At 39.3% G+C, this 20,860-nt stretch overlaps 1 protein-coding gene across 5 annotated transcripts in view; it reads right to left on the reverse strand.

Annotated features, from left to right (window-relative positions):
• Positions 1–19,081: 19,081 nt before the first annotated feature.
• Positions 19,082–20,860, reverse strand: part of sfswap (splicing factor SWAP) — a 47,509-nt gene continuing 45,730 nt past the window's right edge. For all 5 annotated transcript variants that reach the window (XM_013270829.3, XM_013270828.3, XM_005451337.3 and 2 more), the window contains one exon: positions 19,082–19,787. In XM_013270829.3, the coding sequence (XP_013126283.1) occupies positions 19,722–19,787 (66 nt within the window). In that variant the 3' untranslated portion in view covers positions 19,082–19,721. The remainder of the gene's footprint in view (positions 19,788–20,860) is intronic.

Below are 20,860 nucleotides of genomic sequence, written 5' to 3' on the forward strand. Positions count from 1 at the left end.
GTATAAAACTGTATTACCTAAAACTCTATACATGAGTTAAAAAAGCAATCCCCTCCCAAGGGGTAAAAACCAAATGTAATTTCAGAGTTTTTGATAAAGTTACATCATCTTTCTCAGCAGATGGATTTTGACTGTACTCTTGCATTTAGCAGATCGAATTTTCGTTGTTTTCACACTAAGCTTAAATGCTTTCAACAAAATCACCACAACTCATTTTTCAACTTTGCAACAAGCTGAACAACAGACGTGAAGTGCAAAGTGAAAAATGAACCTTATAATTGATGATGAAGAGAGCGCAAAAAGCTACTAAATAAACCTCGGTGGTGCCGTGCTGTTGACTATTGCTTCAAATGTCAGGAATGGATTCTCTTTTTCAGTCTTACGAAGGGCATAGAAGGGAAAACCGATCTTCTAAAACACAAATTCTGCTTTACTCAGGGAAATAATTTCCACTGGGAATGTGGCATCCCAAAAGATTAGGGTGGAATATGTTTTTTGTTTTTTTCTCAACTTTTGTGTTTCTGCAGAAGATGTTCGATAATGAAAAATGTGTTGTGAGCAAAACGAGATGAAAAAGAATAGCTGGGGACATTCCTAAGTGCTAACGAGGATACTGACAACTTATTTTCTTTATCTAATGTTCCAGAAAAGTGATGTTTGCCTTTCACCAAAAGTCAACTGTGACAAGAAAATGGTGTGAATGGATCATTTAAGACCAACTTTAATATCTTACACTATATCAGCTTTATAAGTTGAGGGAAAAATGGAAAGCACACCTTCTGGAAACTCTACGGTTTTACATTTAAGGACATTATAAAAATAATCAGGTCTTTGGCAGGACTCATATTTAAATAAATAGAACCTCGGATGAACAGTAAGACATGGCATTTTACCCAGTGTCATTATCTGGTTAATGGAAATTAAGCAAAGATGCAGAAAGAGAGAGAGCACATGCTTCCTTCCATAGGAATTAGGAGGTTAAGTAGCAGCCAGGTGTAGCTAATTCATTACACTTAGTTAATCGATCATCAGCAAGTGTGACCACCTCTATAACTGCAAAGGCTTTGGCAGTTTGTGTGATACAGTTTGTCTTGATCAATGTCACATCAGGAATGTTATTCTCACCACTTTTAATGCAGTTCTCAAAACACTAAAGGCAGTTTCATAAAACTACATTGTGTAAAAGACAGTAAAACAAAACCTTTTCAAATATGTCAAAACATGCAAAAGTCAGTCAATCGCTTCAACTTTGTGAACAAAGAATAAAAACCTTTCACTATCATTTTAAGACAATCATTGGGTTTTTACTTTTATCAAAACCTAAGTGACTTTGCAAAGACAATTAGTGAATGCAAAAGAAGAAAAAAATGTGAAGACAAAAAATGAAATGTGAAGAGTTTATTTGATACTTTACAGAATCGCTGAAGTCCTGAAAAGGAGAATAAATGAAACAGTGCATCAGAAAACAGACAAAGAAAATACATGCAACCTGAGAACATGTTCAACTGCTCATTAATGCAAATATCTAATCTGTCAGCAACTACCTTGACCTTGACATGGTCAAGGCAGCCTGCTGAAGTTCAAAATGAGCATCTGAATGAGGAAGAAAGGCGCTTGAACGTGGCATGGTTGCTGATACCACTCAGGCTTATCTGACTATTAAAGAACCTCCTGGTTTACTGGGATTTCCCCCCACAACCATCTCTAGGGTTTACAGAGAATGGTCCAAAAAGAGAAAATATCCAGTGAGCAGCAGTTCTCTGAGTGAAAATGCCTTGTTGATGTCAGAGGGCAGAAGAAAATTGCCAGATTGCTTCAGGCTGATAGGAAAGCAACAGTAACTCAATCAACCAATCATTACAAACAAGGTATTTACAACAATGCGAAAATGTGCAAGGGAAGGCGCTCCAAGAGAAGTGGGGTCCAATTTGTTCAACGTGAACGATGCTCACAATCACCAATTCAGGGTCAGGCTCACCACACCATGGGTAGGATTCCAAAAACCACAGAGAAACAGAGGGTCAGGTAGCCCACAAAGGAGAAGGCAGAGCAAAAGCACAAACATGAAGGAGACAAGGCCAGGGTTTGAGTATGTTATGGCACTGCTAATTACACAAAAGCACAGTTTGTAAGGTGAACATTCCTAGAACTGGGTTGAAACCCTTTTGCTTTTAGAGCATCCTTCATTCTTTCTGGCACAGGTTCAACAAGGTGCTGGACACACTCCTCCGAGATTTTGGTCGATACTGACATGATAGCATCACACAGTTGCTGCAGATTTACCAGCTGCAAATCCAAATCATCCAAGTCTCCCCTTTGACCCATCCCAATGGTGCTCTAAAGGACTGAGATCTGACGACTGTGGAGACCAATGCAGTACACGTCAAGTTGAAGCTTCACCTGTTCCTAATCACCTGGTTGACGAAGCCACTATTTAAGGCAGTGGCTGAGTATCAGATCGCTGAACTGAAACATTTAGTCTGCGAATGCACTTCTATTTGTTTTAACTAAACCTCTTCTGAGAATGTGTTTATATTTGATTTCAATTGAAAGACATGTTCACTGTTACCACTGACAGCGTGTAACTGGCCTTGCTCTGTCATATGTATTTAAAAACAGAAAAGTTTAAAATAATTTTATTGAAAACACTGCAGACGGTATTCAGGAAGGAGAAGGAGAAGTAGAATTCTGGCTGACAGAAGTACAAACTGTTTTGTTGAGTTGAGTTCAGATAGACAGACACAATAACAAATGTCTTTAGTAGTGCAGTATGCATAGAAACAATAGCGGTGTTCACAAAAACAATGCAAAAACGCTAAAGTGGATGGAAAATGTGTTGCTGATTTGTGAACTGCATTAAGAGCAGTAAGAATGATGTTTCTGATGTGAGAGCTGCACCGATGCGATTGAGAAAAACTGTAATATGGTGCAGAGGAGGAAAGACATCAGCAGTGATCTCAGAGGAGCAGGCACTGTTGTCCATCAAGAAAAAATGTAAGTCAGTCAAGTCCTTCTACAGTGAGAAAGATTATTCAGTAGTGGAAAATATTTATGGCAGTTGCCAATCTTCTCAGGAGTGGATTTTCCTCTACCCCAAGGTCAGACTGCGCAATGTTCAGAGAAACTCTAGAAAACCTAAGAGCTGCATCTCTGACTCTACAAGCCTCAGGTAGGATGTTAAAGTTCATCCATCCGTGCACTTATTCCAATTAGGAAAAGACTGAACAAATATGGCTTGTTTGGAAGGGTTGCCAAGAGAAAGCCTCTTCTCCTCAGAAAAGAACATGGCAGCAAAGCTTAATCTGCACAAACCACAAGACGTTTCCTAAAGACAAGACCAAAGCTGAGATGTTCCGCTTTAATGCAGCACAACATCGGGTGAAAGCGGAACGCAGCGTATCAGCACAAACACCTGATACCAACTGTCAGCATGGTGGTGGAGGAGTGATGATTTGGGCTTTGCAGTAAACTCCTCGCTATACCAAAATATTCTAAAGTCAGCTCATCTATCAGACAGCTGAAGCGTGGCTGAAACTGGTCCATACAGCAGAACAATGATCCAAAGCACAGCTGAAAAATCTACAACAGAATGCTCATAAAGAAAAAATAAAGATGTGACAATAGTGCAGACCACAACCTGATTTAAATTCAATGGCAGGACCTTAACAGAGATGTGCAGAAACTTCAACGAAGAGAAGCAACAATGTAAAAAAAGAGTGGGCTAAAATTCCTGTGAGACAACACGTGAAACTTATTGATTGAAAGCAATCGAAGTAATAGAATACTTCAGGGTATTGCTGCTAAAGTTGGGTCTACAAGCTACTGAATCATGCGGTGTGTTTAGTTTTTAATACACCACTAAATAATGAAACAGTGTAATATATCGTATGCAATGTTCCCTCTAATTTTTCATGTGTCTGAGCGAACACACAAACTCCCTGAGTGATCCCTTGGACCACTGTGAGCGACATCAGACGTGTGCACTGTGGTCACGCCGGCATCGAATCCATCCAAGTTACATGGTTTATTAAAATAATCAAATTACAACATTTACATTTATGTTAGACTACTTTTAATTAACTGCTTCAGCCCACTTACAATGAAAATTTAAAAAATCTTGTTCATGACCTGTGTAGTATGTTAACACTATTGGAAGTAAAAATAACTTGAACTCCAATTTTGAAAACACAACTTTCTTTCTTTCTTTTTTTTTTTTCATAAAGCTCTGACTTGTATTATGAGTCTGTGGTCTGGGAGAGTCCTGCAACTCTCTGTCTGCCAAATACAGTATATAATGACCAATGTTGGGCAATTAATTATATAGTTACTTCTTCAAAAAAGTAACTCAGTTTGGCAAACAACAAAGTTTTTTGCAGCTAATTTTTTTTAATGCAGCCAAGGCGTTTTTAAATAAACATTTCAAACTATTTACAGAACAATCAGCTGTTCTGCATCAAATCTGATGCCACACAAATTATTTGTGCCACTCCAAAAAATAATTTCTGTCCACTATGAGATAAAGGAGAACAACAGCCTGATACCTGCAGGCCTGACAACAGGAGATGTATCACTGCTGTAACACCTGTAACATTCAGCAGCCGCCTCAATGTTCTGACACACACAACAAAACTATTGACTACACTACACACTAACTACACACTAACTACACAAGATTTGCGCTAAACGTCTCAAATCTCTCACATCTCAGAACACCGCCGTCACTCCTACAACTTCCCCCCGTTTCTTAACAACTAGATGCCACGTTGCCATATCATTTTCTGACTGGTCGACATGGTACTTTTTTCGACCAATAGGAAAGGGTGGGGGGTTTGTTGGTTTTGGTTTTGCTCACAGGTGGAGAGTGCTTTCGAGCGTTTTCTTTAAAAAACGCCGTTTTTACCGTTTCTTCCCGCAGTAAATATAAACAACGATAGTATTCAGGAAGAAAACCAAACATTGCAGATATTTTTATCATAACTCTGGTTTTACGTGGCCTATCAACACAATTTAAAAACTGGTATAAAGTCCACACTTTTTCCGTCAATTGTTCGTCTGTCCTGCTCACATCTCCAATGGTTGTACACGTTGTCATTAATGTGGCTTCACTGCACATCAGCCACGCCGCTTTGCTAGCTAAAACACCGGTGTCGGCACATAAGGACGCTGTCATAACCTGTCAACCACGTTGATTGGCTGCGTATATACGAATGTGAATCGCATCATTGGCTGGACTATAGGATAAGGTGGCATCGTTCTAATCCCATACGGGAGCAGCCAGTCACTTACTGACTAACACTGCAAAACAGAATTGTTAAAGTTTTAATTTTAATTTCAATTCAGGTTCGATTTTTTTTTGTGCGCAACGCAGATTTTCTGTGCGCAGAGACCGTGCCAGCAGTGCGCAATTGCGCACGTGCGCAGCTTAGAGGGAACATTGAGTATGTTGGTCATTTCAGATTCTTCTTGCCTCGTTTTAAGACCTCGTGAGACTAGATCATTTCTGATTATGTCCTGATATGTAAAACCTTAGAATCTTAGACAGATCATACATGATGTGCTACTGTACACGCTGTGTAAGTCACTCTTTGGCAAATATAAGGGAAAATGCCTTGTGCTGTGTTGAATGCTTTTGTTTACATCAAACACATAAACATGACAAAAAGAAATAACAAGGAGGGTTTAATTTAATTTACATATATATGCAGTATAAGAGCAGTAAGATCCACACCAGAGCTGCAGAGCCATTAACCGTCTTTGACAAACTCTCTATTGTGCCACTTGCATGCAATAATACCAGTACATCATAACCAGTAAAAACCTGGATACATTCAGTAACAGCTCCAGTTCACATTCATATTGCTGAGAAAACAGACAATTGAGCTGTAATGATAGCAGGCGACACTGTGGACAATAGCTTCTAACTGTACAGCCCAAATAGAGCCAAGATTAGATCACAGGATTCAGGCCACGACTCAAGTTATGGTAATTGCACCACACACCATGAACTATGGAGGCGATGACAGTTCTCCGAATCGCCCATTCAAAGATAAGAATAGTTTCTGACTTAGATCCTTGGCAAACGCTCCTCTTTTTCCCCTTTGCGGTTTTCTGTCTATTTCCTGATTCTCCCATCTGGAAAAAAGAGAAAAAAGAGGAAAAAAAACAAAAGAAAAAGAAAAAGAAAAAAAAAAAGAAAAAAAAAGCTACGATGTGTTGACTTTCAGATCCCCCAGGGGCTATTATCCTGTTGTTGCAGCATGGAGACGGGGATGTGATATGACTAAATAAAAAGACAAATGCATTTGTCAGTGGGTATATTTTATGTCAAACTGATAGCAGTGAAATGTATAATCTGCGGCTCTAAATATCTTCAAGCAAATAATTTCCATAAAGAAATCTCTTTTTCATTTCTGACAAATACAATGCAAAGTGGCCTGTGCTGAATGGTGGATGCAAAGCTGGAGGTTTAAAGATTACTAGTAGATTATTACTACTTGAGTGTTTAACAAATGCTCTGCTGAAAAGAAGAAGTTCATTTATGTTTGAATAATACTCACAGAGATATAAACCACAGAACCGCAGTGGTTAGGACTGAAGACATGGAGTGGCTAATGGGCCTTTTTGTATTGGCTCTAAAAACAGTACAAAACTCTGGCAGCACCAATGGGCCAGAAAATCTGGAATGGAGAAGCAGAACGTAATCGCTATCCATCACGACACCTCTGCACTTCTGTCAGACATAACACCCGGGGACCAGAATCGGCTGGCAAATACTCCAATCCGGACCGCTGGATGGCATTGGAAAATGCGAATGAGGGCGTAGATTTTGGACTCTTAAATGTATTGTCATAGGTTTTATGGCTGATAAAGACCTCCCTCATGGCTATTCCTTTGACACCAATGTAATTAAGTTATAGTCTTCGACTATCTAATATTGGAAATTGTAATAAATTAACAAAACCTTTCTGTTTTACAATTACAGAACGGTCTGCGCAATTACATGCCAGAGTTTCTTCTCCAATTTTACCCATTTAGGCTCATAGTTTAAGCCCAAAGAGTCATACTGACAGGTTTCTTTCATGTACTAAAGCAGCATTTCTTCATCATGTACAAAAACTGGTAAAAATTGCTTCACTTCTTTTTTTCATGTTGTGTCTCTTAGTAAAAGTGCAGAGGGTCATTTTTTTACTGTGCCGTTTGAGTTATTCTCATTTTCGACTCTAGTACAAGGACTCACCATTGTCACAAATCCTAAACGTGTGTGCTTTTAAAAAAAAAAAGGAAAAGAGACATGATGCAAAATTACCCAAAGGAATGTAATTTATTCAGTCTGTTCTCCAAAATTGGCTGTGACTCAGGTCAGTGTGGGTTAACTAGCAAGAGGTACTTGGACCTGAATGTAGGCGCTGGTACGCAGCAGGTGGATGTACAGGCAATTTACAGCAACAGTTGGGACCAGCCACGTAGGTCAAAATCAGAGTGTCTGCAGACTGGCTGAACGTCAAAATCAAATCAGGCAAAAATTATTTCTGACAATTGCAAAAGATAGCAGATGGAAATAGCTGAAATGATAAGGGATGAAGATAACACAGGAATTGGTACTGATGACTGGTCTATACTGGAAGGCTCATGAAGGAGTGATTGATGGCTGAGTTAGACCTAAAACCCATTATATTTTGTCCGAAGCCATGTAATGCAAACACAAGAGGAAGGATCGACTGGATGATGTTTGGTACATATTTGTATTTCTTTTTTCAAGTTTCAGTTTGGGTATGATCTTTCTATGTGTAACCATTCTGTCATTCAGCGCACAACATGATTGAAAAATGCCCGAGAGAATGACGGAAAAGAAAATTAGAGCCAGCGAGGGCGAGCGAATGAAAAAAAGGGTGCAAGATGAGAACGGAAGAAGGCATTTTCCACGTGCATAAGAATGGTAAACACGTATCTGGTGAGAAACACAAATGAAATTTTATGCCACACTGGCACCACTCAGGCATCGGCTTGTCCACTCGATCCATCTTAAAAACATGTAGCTTACTGCAGAGCCCCAGACAGTTACAGGTACTGTAGAATACAAACTACAACAAGCCCCAGAAGGATTGGCAATCCACATAGAGTGAAATAAGACTGAGCAGTTCTCTCTTTGTTGCATTTAAATGCTAATAGTTCAACCAACAATTAGATATCATTTTAATAATCCTGTTAATTACACTGGCAACTTGCAGCAGATCAGTGCATTTTAACTAAAATGAGATTTTTTTAGCTCAGGCTCTAATGAAAAGATATCCAGGATAGCTACCCTGAACACAGGAAAAGCATTTAGGACAGTAATCACATTAAGTGGATCGGATGGGGGCCATGAAGCAGATCGTCTGCTCTGTTCGGTTTAAGTGGGACAGACTTCAAGCCCCCACTACCACCACATTCACTATAGCAGCTACATGAAGCAAAGAGCGAGGGCACCTTTGTCTCAGACAAAGACATAGTGGTCTATTTAAGTCCAGTGGCAACAAGGCGGAAAGGAGGGACGTTAAAGAAGTCTGATTTTTCAGCTTCCACAGCGATCAACAGACTGTAGAATTAGAATGTAGATAGATAGATAGATAGATAGATAGATAGATAGATAGATAGATAGATAGATAGATAGATAGATAGATAGATAGATAGATAGATAGATAGATAGATAGATAGATAGATAGATTATGAACAGACACAGAGAAAATCTTTACATCTGTCTCATCCTCGACTGTGTTTACCACTGGGATTTCAGCCAGTCTGCTCTCTTTCTTCTTGCCACATGTCTTAATTAGACCACTGTGTCTCTGTCTGGATCTGTGGCCAAGGTGCTCTGAGTCCTGACTCTGCTGTAGCTCCTTCTACTTGGCGGTCAGACCACATCTGTCAAAGCCACTTCATCCTCCGCCCCCACCTCTGTTGAAATATATTGGAACTTTGAACCATGATTACACTAAAGTACCGCAGTATTTCTTTAAAATTAAACACCAAATAGCCACGCACAGAAAAAAAAAAGTCATATGGTACATCAGTGCCATGTCAAATTCTCTCCTGTCACGGTTGCTTGAGGACTGAATCATCTTAATGCTCACCATAAAATTAAGAATATAGACATGAAATGCACTTGGAGATCGAACACTTCCTTTTCACCGCCAACTTTCTTTTTTATTCCTCCTCCCTTTCCCTCACATGTCTCACTGAATTACAATGCATTCAGGTCCCGTAAAGCAAACAAATCACTCCCCTGCCCTCATGTTTCTCTCTAACTGCTTGCCTGAGTCACTTTGTCCTGCACACGCTCTCATTCTGCTTCAGTGTCTTGCTCGCACCCACACACACACGGTCTCTCTCTGCCAGTATGAGTTAATGAAATTGCAAATGCCAGGCAGCAATCGAGTCTGGAATCAATCAGTGCAGATGTGATGAGCTTGATTTGATTACATATAAAATTGTGATTTAATGTTTGGCTGAGGTCTTGTGGTTATTATGGCCACCATTGACAGGGGTTTGAGCAGGCAGACTGGAGTAGCTATTTAAATGACTTATTGACCTGTTTGTTTTTGTTTTGATGGGTTATTGGCACTAATGTGTCATGATAATAAGACTTTAGTATTGCCCCTTTTGTGAGGTTGAAGGCTTTTGAAAGTCTGTCATTGTCCTCTAAATATGGCAGATGTTTGAAAAAAAATAAATATGAGCATAATATTCTGATCCAAGAGCAACGGCTTCAGATTTGTGCCTTTGCTGTGCATCTGTCTCAAAATGAGCTCATAGGGTCATAAGCCATGACTGCTTTGCTGTTTTCCACTGTCACTCTTTGATGCTCTAAGATGGCATGTGTGGGATCTGATGCCCAGAGATAATGGACCTCTTTTAACTACAAAGTGCTTCATGAGGCTGGAGGAGTGCCAGTGTGGTAAGTCACAAGTTTGCCAGCCATGACATCACAATTGGTCTGCCAGTATTTGGAGTTTTGTGCTTTGCGTTTTGTATGTTGGTCACTCATACTTGTTGGTGAGGTGTAAGGACCAAAAAACCACAAATAATACCAATAAATTACTGAATAAAATACTCTTTGAGAAAGTTTAAGTTGAAACACTTCCGTTAAATACAAAACCCCCACATCTTTAAAAAATTGCTCTGAGTTTAAATGTGATGCAATGAGCACCTTTACATACTTTGATACATATAAGTTGGGAGTATCCATATCCATCCCACTATTACAATAAGGATATGTGGAGTATCATAACTGTTTTTAATTCTGTAGCGTCCAGTGTATCATATTTGATACATGAGTTTTTGTGGCTTTTTGAGACCTCTGCATCATCAGTGTGATTTTCCCCCTGAAAAGCCTAAATAAATTGCTCAATACATTTTTTAACAATAAATTGTAAAAATGTAAATTTGTTAAAAGGTTCAATGAACACTCCAGTTTCCAACAATGTTAATTTTCTGTCAATTATCAAACAGTTCAGGCTATACAAGGTTAAATTATAACCACTAAGTAAAGAAATAAAAATATCCCAAAATACTGCATTTGAATTTCAAGATGAATTTTTGACCATTTAAAGCAGATCAGAAGTCAGCAAACACAACACTGGCAAGCTGGCATATTAACAAACCGTTCCTAACACATGTACGGCAGTTGTGGTGTATTATTTACATAAAGTCACGGGCACTTGCAGTTCTTCTTCTTTTACCTGATCCCTTTAGGGATTTAGCTCCATCTCACTCTATCCCTAGCATCCTCTTCTGTCACACCGGCGAGCCACATGTCCTCCTTCAGCACATCCATGAGTCTTCTCTGTGGAGGTCCTTTTTTCCTCTGTCTTCAATATCCTTTACCCGATATATCCACCAGCCCTCCTCTGCACATGCCCACACCTTCTCAGCCTGTCCTCTCTAAATCTGTCTCCAAGCTGCTCATACTGAGCAGTTCCTCTGATGTACCAGCAGTATGTTTCAGTTATGGAGACACTGCAGTTCACAAACCCCTGTTGACTCATGATTGTCTTATTGGTTAAGCAGAATTCATCACTTACTTGCATTCATATTATGTGGTTCTTTAAAAAAAACCTAACACACATCCACATACAAGACGTGCGTATTGCCACTTTATTCCAGCTATTTATCACGCCTTACAGTCCACACTTTAATTATCCAAGTTAAAAAGTGCTAAATGTGACACCAAGGAGAAGAATGGAGGTCCAGAAGACCTTATGCATCCCAGTCCTCATGATTTTTGCAGCCTTTTAACAGAATGAGAGTTAACTCTACAGGTATGTTTTAACCTGGTAGGCTCTCTGCTGTGATTTAATGTGACTGTTGCTACAGAATAACCAATACCTCTTTGTTTGGAAAGTAAGATGCTAATATATAAAATAAATAAGGGCATAAGATGAGGGGAAACTAGTCTATAGTATCAGCAACTTGTTTTATGTCTCTTTTTGACATCTGTAATATAGGCCAAAAGAGCTGAGAGTTACCAAAACTTTATACGTGCTTAGAACGACTATAAGACTATCTGCTTTAGTAATAAAGGGATACAGGCTCATCCCTCACATAAATCTTCCTCACTAGACTCTTTTTGACTCATACTTATCTATTCCTCAGTGGTAGCGCACAATTACCCCTTGAAAAATGCTGCATAAGGCATCACTCGCCTTCCTTATCAAAGGCAGTGCAGCTGTGCAGACAGATAAAGAACCAAAATAATAAAATAAGTGTCTTTTCACACACACTGGATTGGCCAGATGAACTTCTTGTTGAATTTTTGACCTATGTGTCGTACCATATCAAGGTGAGACACTTGCTGATAGAAATAATAGAATGCCAAAAATTGAGTTTAAATTATTTATCAGTTATTACAGACTTTAGTTCAGTCATACCCCAATGCATTTATTTTTATATAGTAGTTTATTTACACGGAGAACAGTTCTAGATCATTCAACCGTGTAGAACAGCAACAAACTGTCTCGTTATTCATCTGAGAAATGGGCCAAATCTATGGTTCTGCCTTGATTGTTGTCTATCCCCTATAAACTGTACAGATGAAACTGGTGAAAGCAGTCTAAAGGGGTGGACATGACTGGCAGCAATGCTGAGGTAGGCTGTGGTGTTTAAACAATGCTCAGTTGGTACTAAGTATGCCAAGAAAATATCCCCTACACATCACCACCAGCAGCAGTCTGTACTGTTGATACAAGGCAGGATGGATCTATGTTTTCATGTTGTTTATATCAAATTCTGACTCTGCCATCTAGATGAAGCAGCAGAAATTGAGAAAAGGTAAATTTTTTCAAATCTTCTATTGTCCAATTTTGGAGAGCCTGTGTGATTTGTAGCCTCGCTTCTAAGCTGACAACAGTGGTGGTCTTCTGCTGTTGCTGTGGCCCATCTGGTTTGACATGTTGTGAATTCAGAGATGCTCTTCTGGACACCTTGGTTCAACAAGTGGTTGAATGCCAGGTTGGGGGGACAGCTATCTGAGAAGAAATCTGAGCCAGACCCTCCAAAACCTGGCCAGGTCTCAGGCTTTTCCTGGGGGACACCAAGGGGTTCTCCAAGTCAGCTGGAAGAGGTCATTCCTCCAGTCCACCATGGGACCTAATAATAATGTATACTTTATTGAGCCCCGTGGGGAAATTCGTCTCTGCATTTAACCCATTCACTCTGTGAAGCAGTGGGCAGCCATTGGCTGCCCAGGGAGCAGTGTGTAGGGATGGTACCTTGCTCAGGGGTACCTCAGGGTAGCCGTTCAGTGGATTTGAACCCTCAACCTTCCGATCATGGGGCCACCACTCTACCTACTGAGCTATCCCTGCCACATGCCTGAATGTTCACCACTGTGTGGCATCCTCTCTTCCAACAGTCCATAAACATCTGGGAAACGAAGGGACCAGCAGCTGGACATTTGGGAGAGGAATCTCTCAAAAAAAGAATAAAAAATGTTAAATTTGTTTGGCCAGAGAAGAGTTTTTCACTTTTCTACTTTCCAGCCTTTTGTTTCCCCAGTCCAATGTTTTTTTGAGAGTTGCTGCTGCCATCAAATTCAAAATGGGCTGATAGTTTTCTTAAAATGATTTATGTTCCCACGTATTTCCCACTTCCACACCTTCAGGTAAATTGTATTTAATCAAATCTTTATTCGATTAGATCCGGTATAAAAGAATGTGATCACAAATCACGGCTCCCCAAATAGTTTAGAAGACAGAGCAGTTAAGCTGCCTTTTGTATGTTAGCAATATGTTTTATAACAAGTATGGTGTTGATGTCTTTTCACCTGCAGCCCTTCATGTCTGCACAAAGGGGGTTACACTTGACTTCAGACTTGACTGAAGAACTTGTAACTTGACTTAAGGCTCACACTTCACTGACACACTGCAGTCCATCATTTGGACCTGTTCCACTATCTCTTTTTGAACCTGACTTGAACATTTCTGCACTCAGCTAAAAGTTTAGTTTCAAATCAATAAAGAACCTTTGAGTTTGGAAAAAAAAAAGGCTAGTTTTCAGTACCTACTGCTGTTCTCCTTTGACTTTTTCCATCAAATGTTTGGCTTCAGTTCCTTAAAGCAAAAAAAGAAAAAGAATAAAAGTGGAGTGTGGTTTCAGGTTTGTTTCTTACCAAAACATGTCAGTGTGAAGACGACTGTTATGTCAGTCTGTACCACATGACCCCACCAGTCTTGAGATGCTGCAGGTCATTGTTGCCTGATGGCAGAAACAAAAGTCTCCTTCCACTTTCACTCACTGCAGCATGGCACAGCCTCTGTGAATGTTAACTGTAGTGATCGATGGATATATTGCTAGCTATTGCAATATGCTAAATATATTATCAACTTCATCAGTGAATGGATTTAATTAACTTTGCTGTAAATTATGTGAACTCTTCTTATATTGCTGTTTTTGCTGCAAAACATTTCCTGTCTTGACTGTGTGAGACCCCCCCTCCTTACAGATTTTATATGATTAGATAAAAAAAAAAAGTCTGCTACATAATTGGATACATGGTGCTATTAGAGAAGCAATTTCCTTCCAATCTATTTCTACGCATAAACATTTGGGTTGCAAGACTTTGTGTTCAATAGACACTCGTGATTTTAATTAAATTTAGTTGATTATTGACGGATTATTTTTGCCTTTTTTTAAGAGTCTCATTTGCAGAGAAAGATTTAAGAGCTTTTTAACTTCATTAGGAGACAATTGTTGCTGTAGCCATTATGCAATGCAAATGTGATTAAAAACCTCTGCTTCTATCGACCAGATAGAAGCAGAGGTTGGAAGGTTAAAGGAAAAAGTTTTGAGTCATATTAGACTGGCAGATGCATTTACATTTTTACATTTATTATTTCAATTTAAAAAAAAATGTATATGAATTGTCTATATGCTAAATAGTAAGTATTGAGATTGAGACACCAAAAAGTTCAGAGTAATTTTGCTACAGCTACAAGAAGATTTTGTCCTGTTGTCCTTTTCCCTCCCTGAGCCTGATTCTGCTGGATGTTTCTTCCTGTTAAAAGGGAGGTTTTCCTTCCCACTGTCACCAAAGTGCTTGCTCAAAGAGGGGTCGGGGGTGTCATCTGATTGTTGGGTATTTCTGTTTTCTTCGTATTATTGTAGGGTCCTTACCTTAAAATAGACAGCGCTTTGGGGCAACTGTTGTTGTGATTTGGCATTATATAAATAAAATTGACTTGAACTGAACTGAACTGAATTGGACACCCAAGACAAAGTAGTTCCAGTTGAGTAGACCAAACTCAAGCCGTCTTTGGACAGCAGAGTGCTAAAGTTAGATTGAACACATGTAAAATCTTTGCAGCATTTTTGGGCTTGGACTAAAGGGACAGGAAAATATCGCTATTGCTCCAATAAACCCATTGGAGACAGGAGAATAAAAGTAGCCAGGAACTGAACCACCAACCTTTAGTTGGTGGATTAGTAGATGACCTACTCTACCTCCTGAGCTAGAGCCACCCCCTTAAAAGTACTTGCTGTAGATTTTTCCCTCAAATACATTTTAAGACTTCATAAAGGGAGTTAAGAGATAATGCAGTCAGCGGTATCAATGCTTACTGTAATAGTTTGACACTGGTGAAGTGGTAACATATCTTCTTTAATAATCTAAGCATTACAGCAGGAAGCCGAGTTAATACCAAATAGGGAAATGACAACAGGTAAGCTCATAAGAGGGGATTACTATAGAAGGGAAAAAAACAAACAAACCATCAAACGCAAAGTGTGTTGGTGTCAGCTGTTCATGTTTTTCTGAAGGGAGGAAACATTTTCACGGCCGGAGGCTTGAAGCAGCTCTTCTTTTATTCTCGTTACGTTTCTGTAGAGTTTCCCTGGTGGCACGGGGGCAGAACTGAGTATTAATGCAGTCAGAGGAGGTTTTGAACTGCTCTCTGTAGAGGTTTTGCATCAGCAGGAGCACTAAGGATGTGTGTGATGGTGCATATAGAGCACAGGAACTTGCTGACTTTGGATGGCAGAGCACTTTGTTTCTCCGACTGAAGAAGTTTTGTCCTCCAGATGCTATCACGTCAGGTCATCTGAGTTATTGCGCTAAATATCCCTCAGTGTGCCTAACTTGAAAACACTGCCATGCTGCCACACAGCTGTAACTCACAGTTAATGTAATGGATTATTATCACCTTGCCACAGCGTTGCAGGGCTCTGCAGCGCTCTGCTCAGGCTGCTGGAGCAAAACTTTAAATGTGAGCAGAACAAACAGAAGCATCAGTGATTTTGCAATTAGTTGCCTGTTTGAAAATAGGTTTTACGTTTTAGTGATTAAAGACATGGCTTTAAATGGATTATGGTTCAGAACATTTAATCACCGGTGAGCCAGCGCTAGCGCCCCAGTAATTCGAGCTCGAGTTTACCAACAATTTCTGCATCCTGGTTTAAGTGAGCACTGGGTTGCAAGGGCCATCGCAGCAGCTGCCTGGAGGGTATGAGGCAGTCAACAGTTTTCAAGGTTTATGCTGCAATGCTGCTGTGACAGTAAACTTTATACAGTCAATAGAGGTTATTGCTTGGGGGCAGGAAATCTTTTTTATTTTCCTTATAAGCTGGGAACACCAAATGAAGAGAAGAGGAGAAGACTTAGAGGGGGGTAAATGTGTTGTTGAGCTTTTCACACCTGTCTGTCTTAATGGAGAGGGAGTCACAAGAAAACCCCTTTAGAATTACTCATTTCTCTGTTTTAATTAGTTAAACAATGACACCTAATCCCCATACACACAATGTGCTTAACCTAATAACATAGACAATTACAGCATTTCATTCCTTAGTTATAAATGTCAACAAATAAAAACTTTAAAGCTCTGAAATTACTTTGTAGTTCTTAGTGGTGGGACCTTTCCTTTTGGATTATCAGATAATTTTCTTTGTGAAGAGCAAACTGAAGATGTGTTTTCAGTAAGCTAAGGCAGCTCTAACATACACTTTCAGACTTGTTTCACTAGTTCCACTCATGCAGTAAGTCACATACTAACCAACAACTCCTTTCATTGGTTTGCTTCAATCAATATAGAGACAAGAACACCACCGTGGCTCTTTTTGTTAGCTGAAATCGATTGTTGGTAGTTGCTGCTCATACAGTGCTGTGCAAAAGTCTTGTGCCACCCCAAATTTCTTTATATTTTACTAGAAAAATACAAAGTGTATAAGGCAAAAAATATTTTTACAATTCTAACAAGACTGAAAGTCCGTATTTGGTATAATCACCTTTATTCTTCTACACAGCCCGAGCTCTCTTAGTCAAGCTTTCTTGTAGTTTCTTCAAGAAGTCTTCAGGAATAGTTCTCCAGGCTTCATCAAGACATTCAAAGCTCTTCTTTGGATGTCGGCTTCCTTTTGTTCTGTTCTCTGTCAAGATGATCCTACACTGCTTCAGTAATGTTGAAGTCCAGTCCATGACTGGTACTGTTCCAGTGTTTGTGCTTTTTTTCTTTGCAGTTGGTTTTGCACGGCAACTCCAAGTCTGATGATACTTTTCGACCTTCGTTTAATTCAATTTTGACAAGATCTCCAACACCACTGGCTGCGGCCCCAATGACAATTTTAAATGAAACTCAGATGCAGTTGAACTCTTGACTGTCAGTTTTAATTCAGGGTCTGAACAAAAAGATTACATAAAAATGTGAGGAACTAAAGTATTTTTGAACACACTCCCTTCATTTCAGGGGCTCTTAAGTAATTGGACAAATTAAATAGCTGAAAATAAAGATGTCAATTTCTAATACTTGGCTGAAACCCCTTTGCTGACAATGAGACCTAAGTCTTAAACTCATGGACATCACCAGATCCTGGGTTTCCTGCTGGGTTGGACATTCAAGAGTATTCCACTTCTTTGCTCTAATAAACTTCTGGGTTGCTTTAGCTGTATGTTTTGGTCACTGTCCATCTGTATTATGGAACGCTGCTCAATCAATTTGACTGCATTTAGCTGGATTTGAGCAGACAGTACGTCTCTGAACACCTCAGAATTCATTCGGCTTCTTCTGTCCTGTGACACGTCATCACTAAACACTATGTCCGAAACCCTTCATCCAATTTGAATGTGGATATTCTCATATGAAAGCCGAGAGTCTACACATTATATCCATGTCCATTATATGACTATAACTGAAATATGTTTCAGTGAACAGGTAAAAAAAAAACAAAAAAAAACTTGTGTCATTGTCCAAATATATGTGAACCTAACTTTTTTTCAGGCCTGACACTTCTTCTGTCCTCCACTTTTCCAGGTGGACAAGTGGAGGACAAGTATCCTAAGTACACAATATGCAGCAAGCTAAAATATGCTGAGTTTTTGGGTAATGGCTCTGTGGAATCACCTTATTGTTGCAAAACCACTATTTTATTCCTGTCGAACTGTGTTAGCTTTGGCATTTTTCAAAGATTTTACTAAAGTTAAATTGTAACAGATTATGTGTTTTTGTGACAGGCTGCTGTAACAAAAGATATTGGTTTGTAAAAATACAATTTAAAATTGGTTCTTTGTTGCCTGTTATATGTAGACAGAACACTCATTCATCCCTTGAGGTGGTGCCATTTATAAGCTCAAGTGATTCTTAGATCAGTGGCTTAACAAATAATGGTTTTTTGGTATTTTTAAAGAGCCAATTTCTTAAACAAAATATAATGAAATGAGGTATTGCACAGCATTAAGAAATGCCCAGGTTATTACTATTTATATATATGTGTGTAGTTTCTTTACACCTGGTTATGTGGAACTCCCACCAAATGCAAGACTGCCTCAACATGGTGACATTTGACTCGTGGGGAAATTATTACGTTGCTACATATATGATACACTTGCACAGGAGGTTGTGTTGTTCCAACATACAGACAGAATCTATTGACAGACATACACAAACACCACATCAAATGCACGTTTGTGGCGATTAGAAGTGTCTTCCCATTTACAGAGAATCCAGTTTCAGAGTTTATTGATCACTTTTGATCACTACATAGTACGACTCCACTTTATATCTGGACACTCAGACTTTGATCAACCCCTTATTTTGAACTCAGACCCCTCAGATCAGAGAATCAGTTACCATCACAGGTTCCAGAGTGCAGGGTGCTTAAATCAAAGGGGGAGTTATACTTGTGCTGAGGGTGTTGCTCCAGTTTGATTTTTCCCCTTCCTCTATATATATATATTAATTTACTTCTATAGAAATAGACTGGCTTTCTTTTTTTAATAATACATGTCATGTCACTATGGATCTTTTGTCCTTTTTCCCTTAAAATGTGTTTCACAGAAATTAAGTAAGTGTTTTTGAAACAAATACCAAAGGCATTATCCCAGCTGGTAAAGAGGAAAAGCATCCTAAGAATAAATTATGACACTTCTACTTAGTTTGCAATCATTTTATATTTGAATATTCATGTTCTAATTATGTAATCTTTTGTTTTTTATTAATTTTTTTTTTTAGCCACAAGTACAATTTGTCCAATATCTAATGCACTATAACAACCCGTATTATATCCATTTTTTTCTCCTGATAATTTTTTTTGTTAAAAGAAAACAACTGAAGGCCACACGTAAGTCATAAAGGAAGTTTTATTTAATTTTGGATTAGAAAGTTGTTCTGTATTCAGCTCATTACAGTACAAACCAGGAACCAAAAATCAAAGGCTGCACTTTGCAGCTGATGGACAGAGTAAAAACAAATTACTTCTCAGGTTGTAGGGTGAGGCGCTGAAGAGAAAAAGGAGAGAGAGAAGAAAACAGCGGAAGGAAAAATGATGGGAAAATTAAATTATCAAAACATAAGCCTTCATAGAAGGAGAGCTTCCAGATTTCCCGCAGCTGATGCTGCAAAGAGTGACTCGTAGGAGAAAAGCATCTTAAAACAGGAGGCAAACATTATTTCACATTTGATTCTCCGTGCACCAAAAACATAGCTGTGACTTAATCTCCTGTCTTATGAGCGGTTTTCTCACACCCGCCGTGAAACCAGGTACTCAAGTTTCACTTCAGCGTACTTCACACTTACGACTCGGCACAAGACGTAACACAGTCAAACTGAAACTGTCGATGCTCAATTCTTGATGAACTGATAAATCATGGATAAACAGAGGGCTCTGAAACAGCTGTGGGCCAGGTAAATCTCCGGGAAATCGGAGAATACCACTCGCCAACAGGCAAAAGTTGTCACGGCCAGAAGAAAGCGACGTCCTTTTTAAGAATTGGGAGGCTGGAAGGTCTTGGAGGTGGCAAGCATGGCTCGCACTTTGGCCATCAGATCCTGCACAAAGAAGAAGAGAGAGAAAAACAAAGCATGAGATGAGTTTTAATGTACAGACCCCCAGTACAATGTTGCAACTGGTATGGCAAGAGATATGCTATGCCCCAGTGGGTATAATACCAATACAACTAGTAGTCATTTAGTTTGATCTAAGCAGATCTACTAAATCACCTCCAAACAGAAGCGATCAAAATTTAGGAGCGGAGCAAACACACTGCACTGAAAGGGGACAAAACAAAGCACTTTATTTTGAAAGAACTACAAAATGGGAAAAGTAGATCTGTCGACGCTTTTCTTTTCTTGTCACAGTGTATTACTGCTCCTTAAAGAGGAATAATTTCTCCTGTAATTCTTCAGCAAACTATTCCCTGCACTATGAAAGAGCTGCTAGTAATGGGGTTCCCACGGAGAATCAACCATACAGCTTACAGACACAAGTTCACCCATTTGTTTTAGCACAGTTTCGCTTGTGGGATGAATGAAGGCAACGCTTTCATTCATTTCATGGAAGAAAGAAAAAGTGAAAGAAGGAAGAAAAAGAAAACGAGTATGCAGGAGTGTATAAATAGTTACTGAAATGTTAGTTTTGTTGCATTGCTATACATTTTAAAAAATTAACAACAGAAGCCCCTTAAAGGCAATTAGGAAACACATATATTAACTCCTCGCCCAACCCACACATACCCCCGACAACTGCTCTGTAAACAGGTCATTTACTTAAAAACAATATAATTAATAGGAAGTTGCAACGAGAGTGCACAGCAGGGAAACAAACACAGTGCGAGAAACTGCCAAACAGCAGTTTTTCATTTCCACTTTCTCCTCCTTCACTCTTCAGGTAGAAATGTAAACTTTGCACACCACGGGGGCAAGTGCTTACACTGCAGAATAGGAAGTGTTAATTTGCATCGCGTTGCACGAGCGATTCATGCACGCATGGACAAATATCCACCCTCGAGCTCTCCTGACAGATGAGACGAATTAACAGCTGTAATCACAAGAGGGGGGAAAGGAGCTGTCATATCAAATCGCTCTAAAGGCCGTTTCTCTCAAAACCCTGATGTTCTCAGATA

Source organism: Oreochromis niloticus, linkage group LG7 (assembly GCF_001858045.2).
Source record: "Oreochromis niloticus isolate F11D_XX linkage group LG7, O_niloticus_UMD_NMBU, whole genome shotgun sequence".
NCBI classification, from domain to species: domain Eukaryota; kingdom Metazoa; phylum Chordata; class Actinopteri; order Cichliformes; family Cichlidae; genus Oreochromis; species Oreochromis niloticus.